Genomic DNA, 20,850 nt, shown 5'->3' with positions numbered 1-20,850 from the left:
TTTGACATGCCATTCCCTCCTGGTCCATCCCGTTGTCCCATTTACTAGTTTGAGGTCCTCCACAGCTATTACAGAGTCCCTCCCTTTCTCCCACTACTTCTGAACAATCTATAGACAAAACTATTTGTTTTACTTTTTAATCTATTTTCATCTCCCTGTAATATAAAACTCACTACAATCACTGTATTGCCCAATCTTTGGGCAATTGCCTCTTCTTGGTCACTGTGGTCAGGATTTCAGAGGTCCTTCTGAGATCCTTTATTCTAATTGTCATAACAGCTATACCCAATGGGTTGGTTTGTTTTTGTGGATCCTAGCTTCTGATCCGTTATTTTGCATTATCTCCCCAATCAACCAGTGTATGATTTCTGCACCTAGCTCCAGTTGCTCCCAAATGTTGGGGAAAACTGTCTCGATTTTTTTTTTAACCCAAGCAGCAACACATCCCCAACCCTTCCCAGTTTTACATGTTTGAATGTTTCCTACTTGCATTCTAGTTGATTAACAAAGGAAATTCAAGGAACAACCAAGGACTGTATACTTGGATAAGTATATTCATACGAATAACAAACTCCCATTTATTAGATTTGATTCACCAATATGTTCTGTCATTTATTAATCTATATGGCATATTTGTTCACTTTTGGACAATTTATTTTCACTTTAACTTGCATTAAGTGCCGAACATGGCAACTATAGAAAGATCTTGTGATGTTTTTAGACACAGTATAAGTTGTAGTTATAATATTAATTTGCTTTGATGTAGTTTCTTGTTTTCTTTTCCCCTGCTAAGAATCAAGAGATGGGAGCTGAACAGCAGTCTTTAGAAATTTCTTCAAACATCACGACTGGGACTTCATTCTCTGGATCTGCCTCAAGGCAAGGAGGAGAAAGTGATCAGCACCAGCCAATCCAGTCGAACGTGTTTCCAAGCGCAGATGCATTGTCTGCTGTACGGAAACAAGACATTTCTCAATCATGTTCTTTTCAAGCATCAAAATGTTCCCCCCAAGTCCAGAATAATGAAGGTTTGCTTCAGCAACCTGTCCAGTTTCACAATACAGGCATATTGTTAGATTCGAGGGAGAGAGAAATTTTGCTATCCGACATATCCAAGGTATCCTTATCCCAAATGCCTGATTCAGCACTGCAGCAGCCACAAAATCATCAGGACCAACAGCAGCAGCCACAGACCCAAGCGCGGCAGGAACATTCATCCAGTATTTTCCAACAGAACGCCAATGCCTCACAGTTGCAAAGTGCTTTGCAGTCGATGCAGCCAGGAAACTTTCAGGCAAATTCTGAAAATGGCAGAAATGTAAATCTTGTTCCACAGACTTTGGAGGCTTCTCAGCAGCAGCTAGCCTCTGTGTTATTTACCGGATCCAGCTCAGCTGAGACAATGCAGCAACCTGCTGAACAGGTCCAAGAGCAAATGAATGCAGGGATGTTCCACCAAGTGAATACACTGCAGAGCAACCTTCCTCAAGATTTGTTCTCAAATTCAGATAGTGCATCGCTCCCTAGATCTGACAATGTTCTTTCTGGGCCTGATAATCCATTATCAAATCAACAAGTGTTGGAATCCTCAACGAGCATGATGTTAGGAATGCAACAGAACATTTGTCAAAGATCAGGACAACTCCAGACAGATTTATACCAATCCCCTTTAAATGGAAGTCTCCAACCATCTGATATCTTTCAGCAAACTTCTCATGTTATGTCCAGTCTGCAATCCAGTGATGGAAACCAACATCAGATAACACACAGTGGATTGTTCTCACCGACGACAACAGCAGCAGGGAATAAAAATGCAGGAAACCCACAGCAACAAACTTCTTCACCAAATGTCTTTCAGTGCTCTAATTCTATCGTCGCTGTGGATGATGCCTCTGTGCAGCCAAACCAGAGGCAAACTGACATGTTTGAATCTATTGTGCAGATGCAGCCGAGTGGAGAAAATCAGCCTCAAGTAACCTTATTTTCAAATACAGATGGGATGATGCATGTTAAAGCTGGTGGCTCCTCACAACCAACTGGGATTTTTCAACAGAGTGGAGAAATGTTGTCCACACAACCTGGAAACTTCCTGCAGCAATCTCATCCATCCTCAGATCTATTCCATCCACAAAATTCCTTAAATCAAGTTCAAAGTGCAGCTCATTCCCAAACTGGGCTTTTTCACTGTCCCAACACTGTCTTGCAACACCAGAACACTGCTGCTTCCCAGGATCAAGTACAGTCAGCATTATTTCATTCTCAAGGCTCTTTGGCAGTTCTCCAAGGCGCATCAATTGCCCAAGATCAACAGCATGGCACACTTTTTCTATCTTCAAGCTCTTTGCCTTCACTTCAAAATAACAATATTTCTCAAGAAAAGCAACAGGTCAACTTTTATTCTCCTCAGAGTGCAATTCCAACACTCCAGAGTTCAGGAAATCCTGAGCAGCAATCTGTGAATGTCTTTCAGACCCAGTCACAAATTTCTCAGATTTCGAATTCCATGATTTCTCAAGAACAGCAGCAGCAGCAACAACCCCAGAACCTTTTTCAACGTCAAGTGACTGTACCCTCTTCCCAAACTAATAATTCTCCACAAAATCAACAGCAAGCATCTATTTTTCAGACTCAACATTCAATAGCTGCACTTCACAACACCACTTCACCTCAAGATCAACCTCAGAATGTTCTTTTTAATGCTCAGAATCCAATAAATAACAACATAGCATCCCAGGAACAACAGCAGAATATCCTTTTCAACTCTCAGAATTCTATGCCTGCAATGAATACAAATGTGGCTTCCCAAGAGCAGCAGAACCAAACTCTTTTTCATACTCAGCCTAGTATGGTGTCAGTTAATCAAGAACAGCAATCTATTCAATTCCAAAACCAGACTACAGTTTCTTCACTTCAGAACAGTGGATCACCTCAAGGAGACCAGAAACAGTCAGCGGTTTTTCATGGTCAACCTCAAATGCAACTTGTTCAAAATACAGGAGGCCCTCCAAATCAGCAGGTGACACTGTTCATTTCCCAGACTTCCATGTCTGCATTACAGAATAACATGAATCAACAAGACATACAGCAGTCTAATGTGTTTAATCCTCAAAATAATGTGCCTGTCCTTCAAAACAACACACCTGGATCAGGACAACAGCAAAATACACTTTTTCACTCTCATGGGACCATGAATCAGCTTCAGAATTCACCTACGTCGTCACAACAGCCCACTGGCTTGTATTTGTTTGGAATTCAAAGCGGTAAGTTATATTGAGTGGATGAAAACTATTTGGCTGCCCAAGTTAATTTAAAAAATGTGTGTTTTTAAACTTTGATTTCTCCTCTTTATTTCTCCTTTCCCATTCTGAAGTTGCTAACTTTTGCAAGTTTTGCAGATGCTGGTTACCTACTGGTAGTTTTTCCAAGTAGTCCTTCTTCATCTAGCAATAAGAATACTATTTGGAATGGCATCAACTCTCAAGCACCTTTCATTCAAAGGTGGCTAGTTTAATTTTGTTCGATTTTATCGTCTTCCCTTTCACCTTCTCAAATCCTATAAAGAGATTTTTTCCTCTCCTCTGTTTAATCGCTTTCTGGCGTAAAGTTCAGCCAAGGCAGACAAATTATTCCAGATCTCTGCCACTGGGAAAGCTTGCTGCAAATTGTGCAAATAGTACCCGTATATACTTGTGTAATTGTCGATACCATGTAATAGTTAACCCCCCCCCCCCCCCTACTTGATGGCCCAAAAATCGAATGCTTTGTATGACTCGTGTAAAAAATCAACCCTCCTATTTTTGGCTCTTGAGCTCCCGATCATGGATCCTCACCCCCCGACCCCCAGCCGCCCATGCATCCGAGCTCCTGACCATGGATCCTCACCCCCGGTTGCCTGAGCACCCGAGCTCCTGACCCTGGATCCTCGCCCCAGTCGCCCGCACATCTGAGCACCCAACAGCGAATACTTGCCCAAGCCACCCTCGCATCCAAGCTCCTGATGTCCCAACCGCAGACTTACCACCTGGTCCCGGCCATCTGAGCTCCCAACGCCTTGATCAACAAGGGTACTTACCGAGGTCAAAAGTTTAACTGCGTAAAAGTCAACCCCCCTCCCTTTCTTTTTTAATTTGGCCCAAAAATGTAGCCCCAAAAATTTGGTGATTACACAAGTATGTACATTTGTCTATTTTTTAAAATTAACTTATCCACTGACAATATTACTTTCAAAGTCAATACATTGCTCATCTTTTGTTTCCCTTGATCAAAATGACTCGCTAGGCTATCTCAGAGGGAAGTTGGGACTTGACCACTTGATGTCAGCCTCTTGATGTCAGCCACTTGATGCACATATGACAGACCAGATAAAGGGAGATTACCTTCCCCTTTTTTTAATAACAATGTTAAAATCTCTCCTTTCCTATTGATAAAGCTTTTGTCTACATTGATAACTGTGCAGGATGATCTTGTTGAGTTCAGAATCATGCCAAAGATCTCATGGAAAGCAGTCTTCAGATCTTATAGTGAGAAAATATAGCATAATTTAGACACATAAACATGCTCATTATTGTTTTTTTCTCTCTGAAATCTAGATTGTGGACAGTTGATGAGCATTACAAATGTTTCTCAGCAACGGCCAACGGGACCATCCATGTCTGATCAACTGCTTGTGATTAGCCAGTCAGGACAAGGGCAGACGGAAGGACAAGCAGTGTCTCCACTTCTCTCACAGCAGATGACTGACACAAGGCAACTATCATCTACCATTCCTGCTGAACAGAACATGGAAAAAATTAATGACATCCTTGTCACATTACAGAACCAGGGAAGAAACATCAACTCTTCTTTTAATCCATAGGTAGGATAAATTTGGCTACTATGTAAAGTCATTTTTTATGGTCTGGTCATAAATAAATAAAAACAATGAATGTAGCCTTGAATTTGAAATCAATATTGACATGCAGGTATAACTTAAAATGTTTTAAATTTAAAATTTAAATTTAGACATACAGCATGGTGACAGGCCCTTCCGACACACAAGGACCCCCCCCCAGCCCCCTGTGCCCTCCAATTACACTCAAATTAATCTATAACCCCACAAGTTTTGAAGGGTTAGAGGAAACTGGAGCACCCAGGGAAAACCCATACAGACACAGGGAGCACACACAAATTCCTTCCAGACAGCACCAGATTTGAACCTGGGTTTGCTGGTGTTAATTGCCTACTTTTACTAATATAGTCAGTGAGTTCCAGATTATGTACATTATCAAGACTTTTCCCTTTCATTTTAAATCTGTTTCTTCATCATCCACGAACTATCTGCTAAGGAGAACATTTCTTTCTGTTTATCCTATTTAAACCTTTCATGATTTTATAGTAATTTATCAATCCTCTGATCAGCAACTTTGCTGCAGTGAGAAAAGCCCTGCTTCCAATTGTAATGGATAAATATTGGGAGAATTTGGTAAGATTAGTGAGTTGCATACATACACACATTTTAAAACAGTTCTTATTTGAAAGAATAAAGAATTCAGTAACATTGCAGAATCTTTGGAGACTTTTCTGCACATTTCACAAGTAGGTGCGAATTGAAATGGCATCATGAAATGAATAGACCATTGTTTGGAATTGAAGGAGACAAACTGGCTGCAAGTACCTACAGTGTGCTCACAGAAAGGTCACACCTGGGTTTTGTTTATCTAAGACAACAGCTTGACCAAGAGAGGAGAACTTCTGTGGGTTGCTGAAGAAGGTGGGGTTTTTTTTTACAAGTGAGAGAGTCACATGGGCTTTCTGGCAGTCTCATTTGGAGAGATAGAGAGAGGTGAGACCAATCTCAATAAGCTCTCTCAGCTTGTGTGTCTGACACTGAAAGGAACTGAACAGTGCAAGCCAGGAAGAGCTGGTTGGAAACCGAAAGTTCCAGAGCAGTGAATGGCTGGAAATGCTATCTATCTGTCTGATGTTTCTCTTGAAATAAGAGGAATAGAAAGGAACTCAATGGTAGCTTGAAGAAAGAGGTTACCATCTGGAAAACCCTGATGGGGCAAGTTTCATCAGCGAGACATTAAGGTGACTAATGGTGGTACTTCAGTCGTGGAAATCCTGGAACAACAAATCTCTCTCTGCAAACCCTACAAGAACCTTCCTGAGCGGTAAACGTTTATCTTTTGAGCACCAAAGCCTGGTGAACTTCATACATGTTAAATTTTGTGCACAGTATAAGAATTGCCTGCAACTGGAGAACTTGGAAAAAGGAGAAGTGAGATTGAACTGTGAACAAAAGAACTTTTCTTAAATTTATATACACATGCGCTTAGAATTAGAAGGGGGTTAATTTGGATTAGTTAAGAATAGAGATAAGCTAAAGTTTGATTCTGTTTTCATGTTTAAAGATGATTAAAAACAACTTTTGTTGAAGTAAATACTTGTCTTGGTGAATGTCTATTGCTGCTGGGTTTTGGGATCCTTTGGGCTCGTTACACAATCATGTAGCTAAAATCCCTCATGCCAGAAACCATTTCAGTAAATCTTTTCTTAACTATCTTTGGTGTTAATGAAATGTGCTCATCAAATTTGGAAGCTTTACTGAGGCCCAATTATTGTTCAGCTCCCCATTTTCCTTGCTTTATTCTCAAGTGTCCTGCACCAACTCTACTAACCAGTTTCTCCACATGCTTTGTCATTGTTAAAGATTTTGAAGTGAGTACAAACTAGAAAGTTTTGGTCTCAACAGAACCTGGGGAACACCACTTCTCTGCAGTGTGGATAGGCAACTGTTTATCATGTCTTCAAACTCAATCTGCTAGAGGAACTCAGCAGGTCAAGCAACATTAGTGCGAGAAAGAAAATGGTCACATTTCAAAGCAAAGGTCTTAATCAGGACTGAGGGAAGTTAGTACAGAAGCAGTTTAAAGAAGACCAGGTGGGAGGGGTGAGTCAGGAACTCCACACCGGACTAAAAAATCAGATAGAGGTGAAATATGAGAGACACAAGCAGAGGAGTGGCAGATGCCAGACTGGCTGGGGGAAGAAAGGCAAACAGGTCAAGTGGAGGAAGATCAGTCACACAGGATGGAATGGGTGGTTAGAAGATGAAGGTTAATGGAGCTGAAATCTTAACAAGCAGAGAAGATGAGATGATAGTACAAAGGGAGACCAGATGGAACTGAAGGAAGATGGGGAGAAAGGAGAGAGTTGAAGAATCCAGTAAGGAGATGGAATCAAAGAGGAGGGGAATGAGAGTGGGTGGGGGTGTTTGGGAAGGGGGACAGGAAAAGCAGAAGGGTTACAGAAAAAGAGAAATATGACTCATTATCCAAAATTAGAAAATTATCCTGATGAAAAGATTTGGCTTGAAACATTGAGCATTCTTCTCCCACTGATCCTGCTTGACCCATTGAGTTCTTCCAGCAAATTGTGTTTGGCTTCAGATTTCAGCATCTGATGTCTCCTCTGTGATTCCTGTCCACCATGATTCTTTGCCTTCTGATTAAATGGACTATGAGTTACAGCTGGAAATAGAAAAAGCTTGTCAGAAGGAAAATTATGGGAGATTTTAACATGAAAGGGGATTGGGATAGTCAGGAAAGTATTGGATCTCAGAAGAGAGAGTTCATAGAATGTCTAAGGTATGGCTTTTGGATCAACTTTTCGATAAGGCCACCAGTGAATCCAGTTTTGGATTGGGTGTAATGAACCGGTTGTGATTAGGGAATTAAAGGTAATGGAACCCTTAGGAAGTGGTAATCATGATATGATTAAGTTCAGTTTCAAATGTGAAAAGGAAAAGCTGATATCAAATGTATCAATATTTCAGTGGAAAAAAGGAAATTACAGAGCTATGAGAGAGGAACTGGCGCAAGTTGACTGGAAAAGTAAGTTGGCAGAGCAGGATTGGAGGATATTTTAACAAGAAATAAAGAAAGTGCAGGAAAGATATATTCCAAGAAAAAAAATTATGAATGGAAAAATGTCACAAATGTGGGTAACAAGAGTGGTTAAGGCTAAAATAAAAGCAAAAGGAAGGGCATAGAAGGAAGCAAAACTTAGTGGAAAAACAGGACTGGGAAACTTAAAAACTTACAGAAAGAGACAAAGAAAATCATTAGGAAAGAAAGGATGAATTATGAAAGGAAGTTGGCAAATAACATACAAAAGAATGCTGAGTTTTAAAAAAATATATAAAGAGTAAAAGAGAAACATGGGTAGATATAGGACTGGATTGTAAATGTTGCAGAGAAATTATAAGGGGTAACAAAGAGATGGCAGAGGAACTAAATGAGTATTTTGCATCATTCTTCACTGAGGAAGACAATAGCAATATACCTGATAGTCAGAAGTCCCAGGGAATAGAAGTAAATACAGTCAGGATTACTAGAGAGATAGTGGACTAAAAATAGTTAAGTCTTCTGGACCGGAAGAGGTGCACCCGCGGGTTCTGAAGAATGTGGCTTTCAAGATTGTGGAGGCATTGGAATTGATTTTACAGAAATCAATAGACTCTGGCATGGTTCTGGAGGATTGGAAAGTCACAAATGTAGTTCCGTTGTTTAAGAAAGGTGGGAGGCAGAAGAAAGGAAATTATAAGCCTATTAATCTGATGTCAGTTGTTAGAAAGTTATTGGGGTCAATCCTCAAATATGAGGATATGAAAATGTATGGCATGATAGGTCCAAGCCAGCATGGCTTCATAAAGGGAAGATCCTGTCTGACCAACTTATTGGAATTTTTTAAGGAAATCTCAGGCAGGATGGACAAGGGAAAGGCTGTGGATGTATATTTAGATTTTCAAAACGCCTTTGACAAGGTGCCACATAAGAGGCTGCTTAATAAGATGAGAGCCCATGGAATTACAGGAAAGATATTAGATTGAGTGGAACATTGGCTGATAGACAGGAAGCAAAGAGTGAGAATAAAAGGATCGTATTCTGCACCGTTCCGCAGGGGTCGGTGTTAGGGCCACTTTTTACAATATATATTGATGATTTTCAATTGATAATGGACTATTTAGTTGTGTGGCTAAGTTTGCAGATGATACCAAGATAAGAAGTGGAATATGAAGTGTTGAAGAAACCAAAAAGTTGCAGAGAGATTTGGACACCTTGGCAAAGAAATGCAAATGAAATACAGTGTTGAAAAATGTACGATTATACATTTTGGAAGAGGAAATAAACGGGCAGATTATTATTTGAATGGGGAGAAAATTCGAAGGCACCTCATTAACCACCAGGCTGGATCAGCAGTAAAAAAAAAGAAAATGCTATGTTGTCATTTATTTCAAGAGGAATAGTGTATATAAGAGTAAAGAAGTGTTGATGAAGCTCCATGGGGCACTTCGAGTACTGTGTGCAGTTTCGGGCCCCTTATAATATTGGAGACAGTACAGAGAAGATTTACTGGGATGATTCCTGGAATGCAGAGGCCAGCATATGAGGAATGTTTGAGTCTCTTGGACTATATTTGTTGGAATATCAAAGAATGAGAGGAGATTTTGTAGAAACCTATCAAATACTGAAAGGATTGGACAAATTAAATTTGAACAGGATATTTCCCTTGGTGGGTGAATCCAGGACAAAAGGGCACAATCTTAGAATTAGAAGGTACCCATTTAAAATTGGAAAGAGGAGAAATTTCTTTAGCCAAAGGTACGTGGATTTGCGGAATTCCTTGCCACATACATCTGTGGAGGCCCAATCATTGGGGAAATATAAAGGGGAAATTGACAGGTATCTAATTAGTCAAGGTATCAAGGGATATGGGGAAAAGGCAGAAAATTGAAACTAGAACAGGTTCACTCAGGGTGAATTTGCAGAGCAGACTCGATGGGCCAAATGGCCTACTTCTGTTCCTTTATCTTGTGAACTGTCAATTTATCTATCTGGCCTGCCACTAACCTATAATCTATGGACCTCAATTTTGCAAATCAGACTTTGGTGTCAGATGCCTTCTGAACATCCATTTTGACAATATCCACTGTATTCCTTTCTGTTAACACAAGAAAAGATTCAATCAGATTAGTCAAAATGTTCTTTTAAAAAAATTATTTTCATTCTCCTTCATTTAAAAAAAAAAGTGACGGTGCTGCCAGAGATGTTATAATGGCAGTGCTGGTGTGGACCTGCGGAGACTGGGGAGAGGAGACACAGTGCTTCTCCACAGGTTTCCTCCACCCAACTTCTGGCGGTCTCGTACAGAATTTAAATGGCCTGTTAAAGGTGCCTAGGGTGGTTTAATTTAAAACCCTGTGACCGCGAGGTCTGCGCCCAAGATAGAGGTGCCTGCGTTCAGCAGTAGCCTCAAGGATTGTAGACTCCGGGGCAGTTGGGGACTGGCGCAGGGCACCAGAAAACATGGAGACCAACTCCTATTTGAGAAGGAGAGGAATTCTGTGGCTGAACAACACACAGGTGCGTGTTGATGACTCGAGGCAACGAACCCACACAGGCTGTGGGCTTCTAGCACCTGCAGACAAAGGTCTCACACCAGGCTGTGGACTGCTGGAGACTGGCTGAAGGGGTACCACATATCGGATTGGGGTGCCAAGAGCGCTGAAGGCATCCTGATGGTGTCAGAGGTTTGGATCTGGAGCTCAGGTTGCTGATAGTTTGAAATAGTCTTAAGAATAAACAGTTTAAAAGACAAAAAAAATGCAATATATAAATTAATTTGAAAAAAATCAGAGTTGCTGAGTTCACCTCCACCGCTTCCACAGACTCTGCAGTTGGTCAGACTCCTGTTCAATTAATCAGCATCCCAAGCTCTAGATCCAAAATTCCGACCCGATCAGGAGGCTTTCAGTGCCCAAGGTCCTTCTGGAGCCCTCCTTGCCCTCAATGTTCTCTCGAATCCCAGCTCCAATACCCAACTCCCTTGAGCTCATCTCCAGCAGCCCATAGCCTGTGTGGGTCCCCCGGCTGCATTACCTGCAGCCTGTGTGGGTCTTTTGACTGCAAGTCGCCAACAACCTGCAGCCTGTGTGGATCCATCAACCACTGATCCCCTCACTAGTTTGCTGCCGTGGTCGCCTTCCCTGTGGGACCATCTCCTTTGCTTCTCGTTCTCAATGGAGGATGTTCTCCTCATTTCTTAAACTATGCACCAGTTAGCTGCTCCTGGAGTCTGCAGCCCCTTGTGCCCATTGCCCAGCATGGATCACAATTTCTGATTCATCCAGTTCTTTTTTGCAAAATGGCCTGCATCTTCCAGGGAGAAAACGTGCAGTGTGTGACCTACGTTTACTCTTTCTGAAATACCAGATAGTCTTCTGCATATGGAATCCCATATAAGTATTATATTTCTACCCTTCACAGTTCTCCTAACTGTACAGCCTACTCTTAATTTAAAATTCACTGTTAATTTGAATCAAGTTCAGAGAAAGACCTTTATTAGACCTGTTTAATTCAATCTACTTGGTATAGTGATATAATGTTTTGATTTTAAGATTCTGATAAGTACAGATTGTAGATGGTGTGTAAATTACATCAAAAAATTATGCCATTGGTGTTTTTCCTTCGATGTGAAAGCCCCAGGAAAATGAGGAATGTAAACTACTGTTAGAAATGTTAAAATAGTACAGTAATGAGCTTGATATAAAGGCATTAAATATTCAACTCTTCTACCATAATTTAGTTCAATTATTAACAATTTAAACAATAATCTTTTGTTTATTTTTAGGAATCCATATGGCATAAAATAAGGAAGACATGAAGAAACTTCAAATTTTAGTGACACTAAAATGCTGTCATGTGAGAGGAAAATCAAACCAGTTGACTGTACTATGAAGGGAAAGTTAAAGTATTGATATTGCTTGTATTCATTTTAGCATTTAAGCCTGTCCTTGGCTACATTTTAAATCATCATGAAGCTTAAATTTTCTATTCTGTGCACTTTGAGTGCATAAATTCTGATTTTCAGTGATGGTTTCTTGTTAGCATTCCAATGTGGAAGGTAAGCATCTGACAGAGTGCATGTCTACAATTAAAACACTAATAATACTGACAATAAATTAAGAAAGTTTGTTCAGTGAGAGGAAATAATAGTTATCTGCTACTTGTGTTAAACATGCATATATAGTGGCAATTGTGTGCTGTGTGGCCTTTGAAATTCAAATCCATTTCAGAAGTATTGTACAATGTGCCATCATTTCAATGTATTTATGTTTAGAAGCCAAAGATAGTTCTATCCCGTGCTCTCCATACCAGGATTGTCACAACACCTGTCCAAGATTCAGCATAGATCAGAAGCCATAAAAGTCAACTTGCATAGATGGAATCGAGTAGTCATGATGAAACCAGATGGAGGAATTTTAAATTTGAGTCTGCTCTAGAAAATTTACATTTATAGTGATATCGTGTAAGAAAATTAATAGATGCTGACTAGACTTTCTCATGTATTTTTTTTCCATGATAAAAGTGGATCTATGGTAATCATTGAAAACTTACAGCACAATACAGGCCCTTCTGCCCTCAAAGTTGTGCCGAACATGTCCCTACCATAGAAGTTACTAGGCTTTCGCATATCCCTCTGTTTTTCTAAGCTCCGTGCACCTATCCAAAAGTTTCTTAAAGGACCCTAGCATACCTGCCTCCACTACCATTGCCAGCAGTCCATTCCACGCACCCATCACTCTCTGCATTTTTTTTTAAAAAGCTTATCACTGACGTCTCCTCTCTATCTACTCCCCAGCACCTTAAACCTGTGTCCTCTTGTGTGGCAACCATTTTAGCCCTGGGAAAAAGCCTCTGATTATTTACATGATCAATGCCTCTCATCATCTTAAACACCTCTATCAGATCACCTCTCATTCTCTACCGCTCCAAGGAGAAAAGGCTGAGTTCACTCAACCTGCTTTCATAAGGCATGCCAGGCAACATCTTTGTAAGTCTCCTCTGTCCCTTTCTATGGCTTCCTGGTAGTGAGATGACCAGAACTAAACACCATACTCCAAATGAGGTCTGACCAGGATCCTATATAGCTGCAACATTACCTATCAGAGCTATTAAGAAACTTCAGTTACAAATTAAATGAACTGAGCTCACTGACAACATGAAAAGTAACTATGACGAAAAAATTCATGGTTCCTTTTAGTGTCACGTAATAATACATAAAATGCAAATACATGATATACTTCAACTTTTGTCTCCCATAAGGAAAACAGTCACCATGAGCATTGCCCACCTCCCCCTCCCCCCCCCCCACCCCCCAACAATAAGAGGAAAGAGAAGCAAAAGTAGAACACTAACTTAACCTTACTGGGAGGAAGAAAAGTAATATTAAAAACACATCAAAATGCTGGAGGTACTCAGTCAGTCTTTTCAGTGTCCATAAAAAGCAAAGATATGTTGCCGACATTGTGAGAAAAGAAATTACTTCATTGGTTTGACAAATGGCATGTTCCAATGTTATAAAAGTATAATTAATACTGATTTCTGGATCATTATTTTTGATTCAATAGAATTTAGTTAAGCCTCTCAATTTTATTTCCAGTCCTGTTCTCATGTAGGCAGCTCTCTGACTGTTGAGTGTATGTGATGTATTTCAGAGACTGCAAAGAGAAAAGGAGTCCAATCTCTAGTTTCCTAGACTGTTAAATTTAAGCCAGAATTATTTTATTCTCTATTCACTGATTGTACCAGTTTCACATGAAGTGAAATATTTTCTTCTCAGCAGCAATCAAAGAGGTCACCTTTTTACCCATTAACAGGGGATAGTTTATCGGGCTGCAATTGAGTAATCACTTTGTTCAGTTGAGTAGGTCTCTATCCTGATTATAAAAGAACTAGTCAATTTACTTTATTAGCTGATCTGAACTTTAAAACCATCTGTTCATTGAGCTTGTAAGTGAAGAAACTGGAGGCACGGTTTAACATTTTTCAGATCAGAACACTGTAGTTACTGATTTGTCCATGTTTGTGGTGCAGGATAAATACTAAGAAATTAGGAAGGATCACTATTTATGCAAATATCCTCATAAAAATCTATTACCTTGATTTTCTGTCCAGAAGGCAGATGTTTGGATAGTAAAATTTACATGCACCTCTTGCTACATTTACCATTTTTCCTGATCTGGAATCACAGCAGTCCTGCCCACCTATTACAAGGCGTGACACTGAAATTCTGATTTGCTCTGGATCTCGAGGATTGACATTGAAGAATAGAATGTTATATTAACATGTGTTTATGTCAGCGGCAGGTAGAGTTAGGAACATAGGATGTAGGAACAGGAGTAGGCCAAAAATGGCCCATCGACCCTGCTCCGCCATTCAATACGATCATGGCTGATCTAATTTATGTTAAATTCATTCCATGTAATTTGCGCAATCAGAGAGGCCTGTGTATATTCCCTAAATAGATTGAATTCCATAAGTCTACAGATACTGTGATTGTAGTAAAAACAGAATTGCTGGAAGAACTCAGCAGGTCTCGCAGCATCCATAGGAGGTAAAGATTTAGGCCAAATTTTAGGCCAAATCCCTTCTTCAGGGTATGAGTAAATAGCAGGCAGGTGGCTGAATTGAAAGGCTGGAGAGAAGGGAAGAATGGGCAGCGGGAAGGAGAACAGACCAAAAGGTGTGTTAATTGGATATGGATAGAGGATATTCTCTAAAGAGAACAGAGCAATTTATCATAATGGATTCAAAAATCTTCAAGACATCAAGAAGTTCAACAGAGTAGTCTCATTGGTGGGAGCTCTTGTATATGATTCATGTTACCATTTTCAATTTCTTAAGTCCTATTTTCATCAGCTGCAAAGTTGGAAAATTGTGATGAAAAATTGAAGGCTGATCAAGTCAGAGGACTGTGTACTTGTTGCACACGTGGCTCAGATATAATAATCTAATCGATACCTTAGAAATAAATGCATAATGTATGACCCCTCAGGCATTCTCGGTATTTTGATATTTTTGTTAAAGTAGTACTACTGATAGAGTTGTCATTTCGTTTAGTCAGTTACTTTTATTTCCTGAATTTTTAATGAAATTTGCCAAATTTTACTTTGCACACTGATAACCAAGATGCAGTTCATTAACTTTAGTAATGATCTGAAAGGCAATTTTACATGAAAATAATTGTCCACCTGTGTGCTTGAAAGATTCATAATCTGAAACTAAAAGCCCTCTTAATATCCCAAAAGATCATTGGCCTGGACGCACATGCAATGTACGGTTGAATGGGAATGTATTGCTTCCATAAATTTAATATTGGAACTAATTTGGTGGGGCAATAGCAAAAATTTGGATTTAGATGACAGTATTAACTTTTTAAGGTTTGTATAAATCAAAATTTCGATGAGTTGTATAGCTTTATACTTTTCTAGTTTTAAGTAAACCTTTAATACCTTTAATAGCTATGTAATTATTGTGAAGACCTAATATAAATATTGCATTTTTTGCTAATTTAACATCATGTAGCCAGTCAGTATTAAGTTGCAGGTTTCCCTGTACAAGAAGTGGGGGGGGGAGGGGAGGGGAGGGAAACACCCTATTGAAGCTATGTAGCCATTAAATCTAACACATTTCCATTATAAAAGAACTTAATGTAAAATGTAACGACTGTTTCTCATATTTTAAAAGTAAGAAATGAATAGCTATCTATCTAGATGCAGTGATTGAAGTAACTTTAGAGAAGGTGAATATGATGCACATTGTACATAAAACAAAAGGATAAACATGTCAATTTGAAGCAGAAATGGATGTATTACAATATTTCAGCCATCTTTATTAACTACGACTTGGCTTTTCATTTTTGCTGCACTCTGTTAGCACTTCCACTGGGATGAGCTGGATATGTAAGTGAAACAACTCATATTCCTTTGGAAACATGAGCTTTTGGTTGAAATCTCAGTGAGTGTGCTCTAATAATGGAATTTCCAGCACTTTATTCAGTTAATATTATGATCATTGATTCCCTTTAATGTGTCAGTGATATTTTTTTTCTCTCTGTCATCTGTTCACAGTACCACTTTAAGTATTTATGTTTATGGAAAGTCATTTAATTGTACATTTCCTTTCTGTTTACTGTAAATATTTAAACTATTTTCTTACTGTGCACATTTTGAGCCATGCAAAAACTTTAAGCAGCTACTTCTCTTCCTTAAGAGGCACTGAAGATGTTTTTGGTGATATGGTCTTGTTATGAAGGGAGCTTCAGCTGCCTGACCAGCTTTTAGGTCAGTAATTTTAAATACAGAATTTCTATTCAAATTTGGATGGTTTATATCTAATATATGTTTCATTTTTGGAAAGCAGCATTTTATATATATATATATATATATGTGTGTGTGTGTATGTGTGTATATATATATATATATATATATATATATTATATTTATATATTATATACACATTCACACAAATATATATGAAATGGCATAATATTTTGTTATTTGTACTGAGTGAGTACAATCAAATTATAAACTTTACCACATATTTCCTGTGGTGGCTGAGAGACTTTGTCAAAATTAGTTTGGATTGGCACTTTTGCTACTGTTTTTGACTGATTTTAAATGTTTTAAATGGTAATCAAATATTTATGGGGCATAGTGTAAACTAGTAGGCTAAATATCTTTTTAAATGCCTTTGCATGAAAGTTAATACATGTATAACCAGAAAATGGTGAATTAAACATGTTAATTGTTTAGATTTTAGCACAGTTCATTTCATCATGAAGCAGAGCTGAGACCTAAACATGCATTTATATATACACATATCTATATACACACACATATATGAACATCTTTTGAGTTTGCTATTTACATTGATTATTATTTGTCTTGTACCATTCTGATTTCATTACTGCTAGAACACGTAAATAGCAGTCTAAATAAAATAAAGTGAATTATTTTACTGAACAAATTCCTGAATCAGTTGTATATTGGAACATACAATCAAATAAACTCTCGTTTGATATCCCATAGCAAGTTCCCAGAAGCAACTGTATAACTTTAGATTACCTGCTACAGCATTGCTGGTGCTGCACACCAAATCGATATTTTGCTCTTTATTTAACTTATTTAACCCATTTTAATGAGCTAATTATTTTGCTGTTGTTCTGTGGGATTCTTTTATAGTGCCACATGTCCAGATTGAAGTGTAATTCTGTCAAACCCTACCCCTCCCAATGACAATCCCTCACTGACAATAGGCACCAGCCAATCTCTAAAGCTATGATTGGGTCCTGACCACCAGCCCTCTCTCCCTCAATTCTCCTGCTCTAGTTGTAGACATATCGGGCTTTCGATCCTCCTGAAATTTGGCAGCTCCATGTCTGAAATGGTCATTAGTGAACCATGTTTGTCTTTGTTTTGTTTTGCTTTGATCTTTCAAGACTAAGTTTAGTTGGGCCAGATTTCTCTATTTCAGATGTTGTCATTTCTATAATAGTTTATTACTAAAAAATGATGATAACAGGACAAACATGGATTTCCACTGCAGGCTGCCTTTCTTGCTAAGAAAAGGCATTCTGTTATCAGACTTCTGGAGCAGGCTCATTCAACTGAACACTTCTATATGCATGACCAATTTAAAAACATTGGATAGAAAAGATGACATGCCTTTATCAGCCAGCCTGTAACGCTGTATCTAATGATTTTACTTTTTCTCTACTCTCAATCATCCTATTGGTATTATTCTCCCATGAGTTGGCCTGGACAAAATGCTCTTTTTACATGAATAAGCCACTCATATCATAAGTGGTAGAAAAACTTGTAAAGATTTAACCTTACATTCAATATAAAATTATTAATTATGTGGCAAGTAAAATGAAAAAATATTTGCTACCTGAAGTGATTGTCATTAATATTAATTTTAAGATCATCTATTTCTGTAGAAATTGGAACTTATTTAAGTTGTGAAAAAGATGGTGAGGATTCAAGATTTTACATTGGTCATCCAATGTAAGAAAGTGAAAATTAAAATCCACTAACATTTTGCAATGCTTTCCCCTATTTTAAATTGTAGAGCATGTTTATATTAATGGATTTTAAAAAATTTTCATAGGCAGTTTTATTACTGCCTTTATTAAAGCATCATTGAGTTTTTATACTAACTGTAAGGTTGATTGAAAGTTGTTCATCAAATTCCACATTTTTAGCAGCAGAACCATGTTTGCAGATCAGAAAGCTGCCACAACTTTCACATCTGTAGCCTCGCACAAGTTGAAGAATTTATCTTTAGATGGCTCAAAGTGAGGACTTTTTAAAAGTCCTCATATTTTGCATGCAAAAATACACAAGAATCATTTAAATTGGAGCATTTTTTCAGTAACTTCTCCCAGGACATCCAGCAGTAAGTAATAAGAAAATCGTTGATTTTTATTTTTTATTTTTAAACCTTGTCCAAAATTTATTGTAGATTGTGTGATGTTGAATCAATATTTAACATTAAGTAAAACCTTTGGCAATAATAAAATCAAGAAATTCTGGAAATAATTAGCAGGTCAAGAAAAGTCAATGGAAAGATAAATAAAATGAATGTTTCAAGTCAAAAACTCTTCATTATGACAAAAAAAAGTTTAAAAATAAGTTTAAGCCATAGAGGGGTGAGGGATGGATGGATAGCACAAAGGGGATGTCTCCGATAGGATGAGGCCTGGGCTTTGTTTCATATTTCCAGCATGTGAAAAGTTCATTTTTGAAATAATAAATTATTTGTATATTTTTGTGATGTCTACAGATATTTAATGCAACATTGCATCATTTCATGCAATGCATAAAGAGCATTTTTGCAGAAGATTTCAGCTGGTAGTTTACAAACAGTGCATTACACTGTTAGATTTGGTGAGTCTTTCATGTTTTACACTAGAATAGCAACAGTACTCAGTACTCAAACAATAATTCTATGTATAATGAACAAATGTGTAAAAAAATCTGTTTTGATTACATAAAATCAATGTAGTAAAATTTTGTTCTGTATGATCCAATTATTCTGAATTACATTTTTTTAATCATTCAATGTCTTGGCAATTTTTCCCTTCTGAGAAATACTTTTCAATTTTCTTGATGTTTATATCATTGTCACAGCAGAATTTTGTCTCTTATTTTTTTGTCAACCCTCCTAATACATCTAAAATGAAGTCAGATAGTATATATTCACTTTTATAAATGTACCAGATATATGAAATGCCTCAATAATGTTTGATTTCATTTTAATTTTTTGAAAGGATGGTTCAGTGGTTAATTGTGTTAGAGGACTGAAATTTCTGAAACTATCTATATTTAATGTAAATATATCCAAATCTTTTATATATTTTCAGAATAATCAGAATTTGTTGTCATGAACATGTCACAAAATTCATTGTTTCGTAGCAGCATCTTTGTGCAAACATTTATATAAACCACCGTACAAAATAAATAAAAATAGTGCAAAAAAAAAAGTCAAATTAAGTCAGTGTCTGTGGCTCATTGTTTATTCAGGAATCTGATGACAGAGGGAAAGAAGTTGTCCTTGTACCACTGAGTGCTCATCTTTAGGCTCCTGTACCTTTTTCCCAATGGTACCAGAGTGAAGAGGGCGTGGTGTGGGTGGTGGTGGGGGGGGGGGGGGGGGGGTCCTTTAAGGCTGCGTGATGAGCAAATGTTATTTAAAAAATTAGAATATTTTGCCCTTTTTAAGAAATATAATTTGGTTTGCTTTAAAACTGTAAGCATTACAGACATAGTTCTGTGTGTTTTTACAATCTAGTCATGTATGTAATGGCAGCAATACCATTACTGCCATTACATACATTAATGCCATTATTTTAAACAGGGAACCAATTCACCTTGCATGATAACAAAGCAGATAACTGGTTGCTCTGGAACACTTGACCTGATCACCTGATTTGTAATAAGTTTGTGCCACAAAAGATATCTCAACTTTTCTAAAGATCAGGAATAGTTTAAGAGAAATATTTACACTTTTAAATGGTGTGAATTTAATTCAAATGATCAAAATCATTTCGCTGATAAAACTATTGTTATTACAAAGATGATGATTGGATTGTGAATTATACCATTTCTATGTTTGCCTCATTGCAGTAGCAAGTTAAGCAGTTTTAAACTAATATCGCATGCACAGTAAGTCTGCTGTGATTGTAAAGACTAATAGTTCAAAGGACATCTGTGCTTTAATCATCTAAATGAGCAGTCTTCTAATACAGATTCTTGAATGGTTTCACTATTTTAAAAATCTACTTGGTCTATGTTGTGTCCAAATTAGAAAATAACTGGCCTGAAAGAGTAGAAATAGCCATCATGGGTTTTGAAATTGACATTAGCCAATACTGTATCTGAGAAGCAATGACTGGAATTCAAACCATGGCTGGAATTTATATCTGGTATTATTTCATCCATCCTCACACAACACTCATAAGATTCCAGGTAAACCCTTGATGCTTAGCACATCAGAATTTCTGTCTCTTAGACAAACCCATCAGTTTTGGTAAGATCATTTAGGTTACTATTTTAGATCAGAAATATTGAACAGCTTTTTACTCTGTTGGGCATTGACAGATATATGTATTTTATTTACAAAGTTTCTCACCCAATGATAATCAAGACATATCTATCAAGGTAAATTCATCAGAGAACATATTTCACCATTCCTGAAAGGAGGTAAAAGAGTATCACTGGCAGAAGCAGTGGAGAAATCTTTGACCTCCCGCTGGTTCTTGTCAGTGCATTCAGAGCAAAGATGCATGTACCATTCGCTATTGATGTCATCCAACATTTTCTCGCTCAGATTTATTGTCAGAATACATACCTGATATCATGTACTCATCTCGAGGAAAATGCAGGTATTTTTTTAAGTAGTGTCTGGATGTATTTTTATGTGTTTAACTTGCTTACTTTAGAACTGAAACCATTGGTTATGT

General features: G+C 37.9%; 1 protein-coding gene across 6 annotated transcripts in view; it reads left to right on the top strand.

Moving 5' to 3' along the window:
* The window catches only part of nfat5b (nuclear factor of activated T cells 5b), a 197,458-nt gene extending 177,927 nt beyond the window's left edge, over positions 1-19,531 (top strand). For 5 of the 6 annotated variants that reach the window (XM_069901284.1, XM_069901287.1, XM_069901285.1 and 2 more), the window contains exons 12-14: positions 794-3,260; positions 4,590-4,855; positions 11,674-17,782. In XM_069901284.1, the coding sequence (XP_069757385.1) occupies positions 794-3,260; positions 4,590-4,855 (2,733 nt within the window). In that variant the 3' untranslated portion in view covers positions 11,674-17,782. Of the gene's footprint in view, positions 1-793; positions 3,261-4,589; positions 4,856-11,673; positions 17,783-18,671 lie in introns of those variants that run through there. The other variant, XR_011345714.1, reaches the window with a different exon arrangement.
* Positions 19,532-20,850: the final 1,319 nt, after the last annotated feature.

The sequence above is a fragment of the Narcine bancroftii genome, chromosome 10, assembly GCF_036971445.1.
Source record: "Narcine bancroftii isolate sNarBan1 chromosome 10, sNarBan1.hap1, whole genome shotgun sequence".
Lineage (NCBI taxonomy): Eukaryota > Metazoa > Chordata > Chondrichthyes > Torpediniformes > Narcinidae > Narcine > Narcine bancroftii.
Note: the sequence above shows the minus strand (reverse complement) of the source record. Positions and strands in the feature narration are given on the sequence as shown.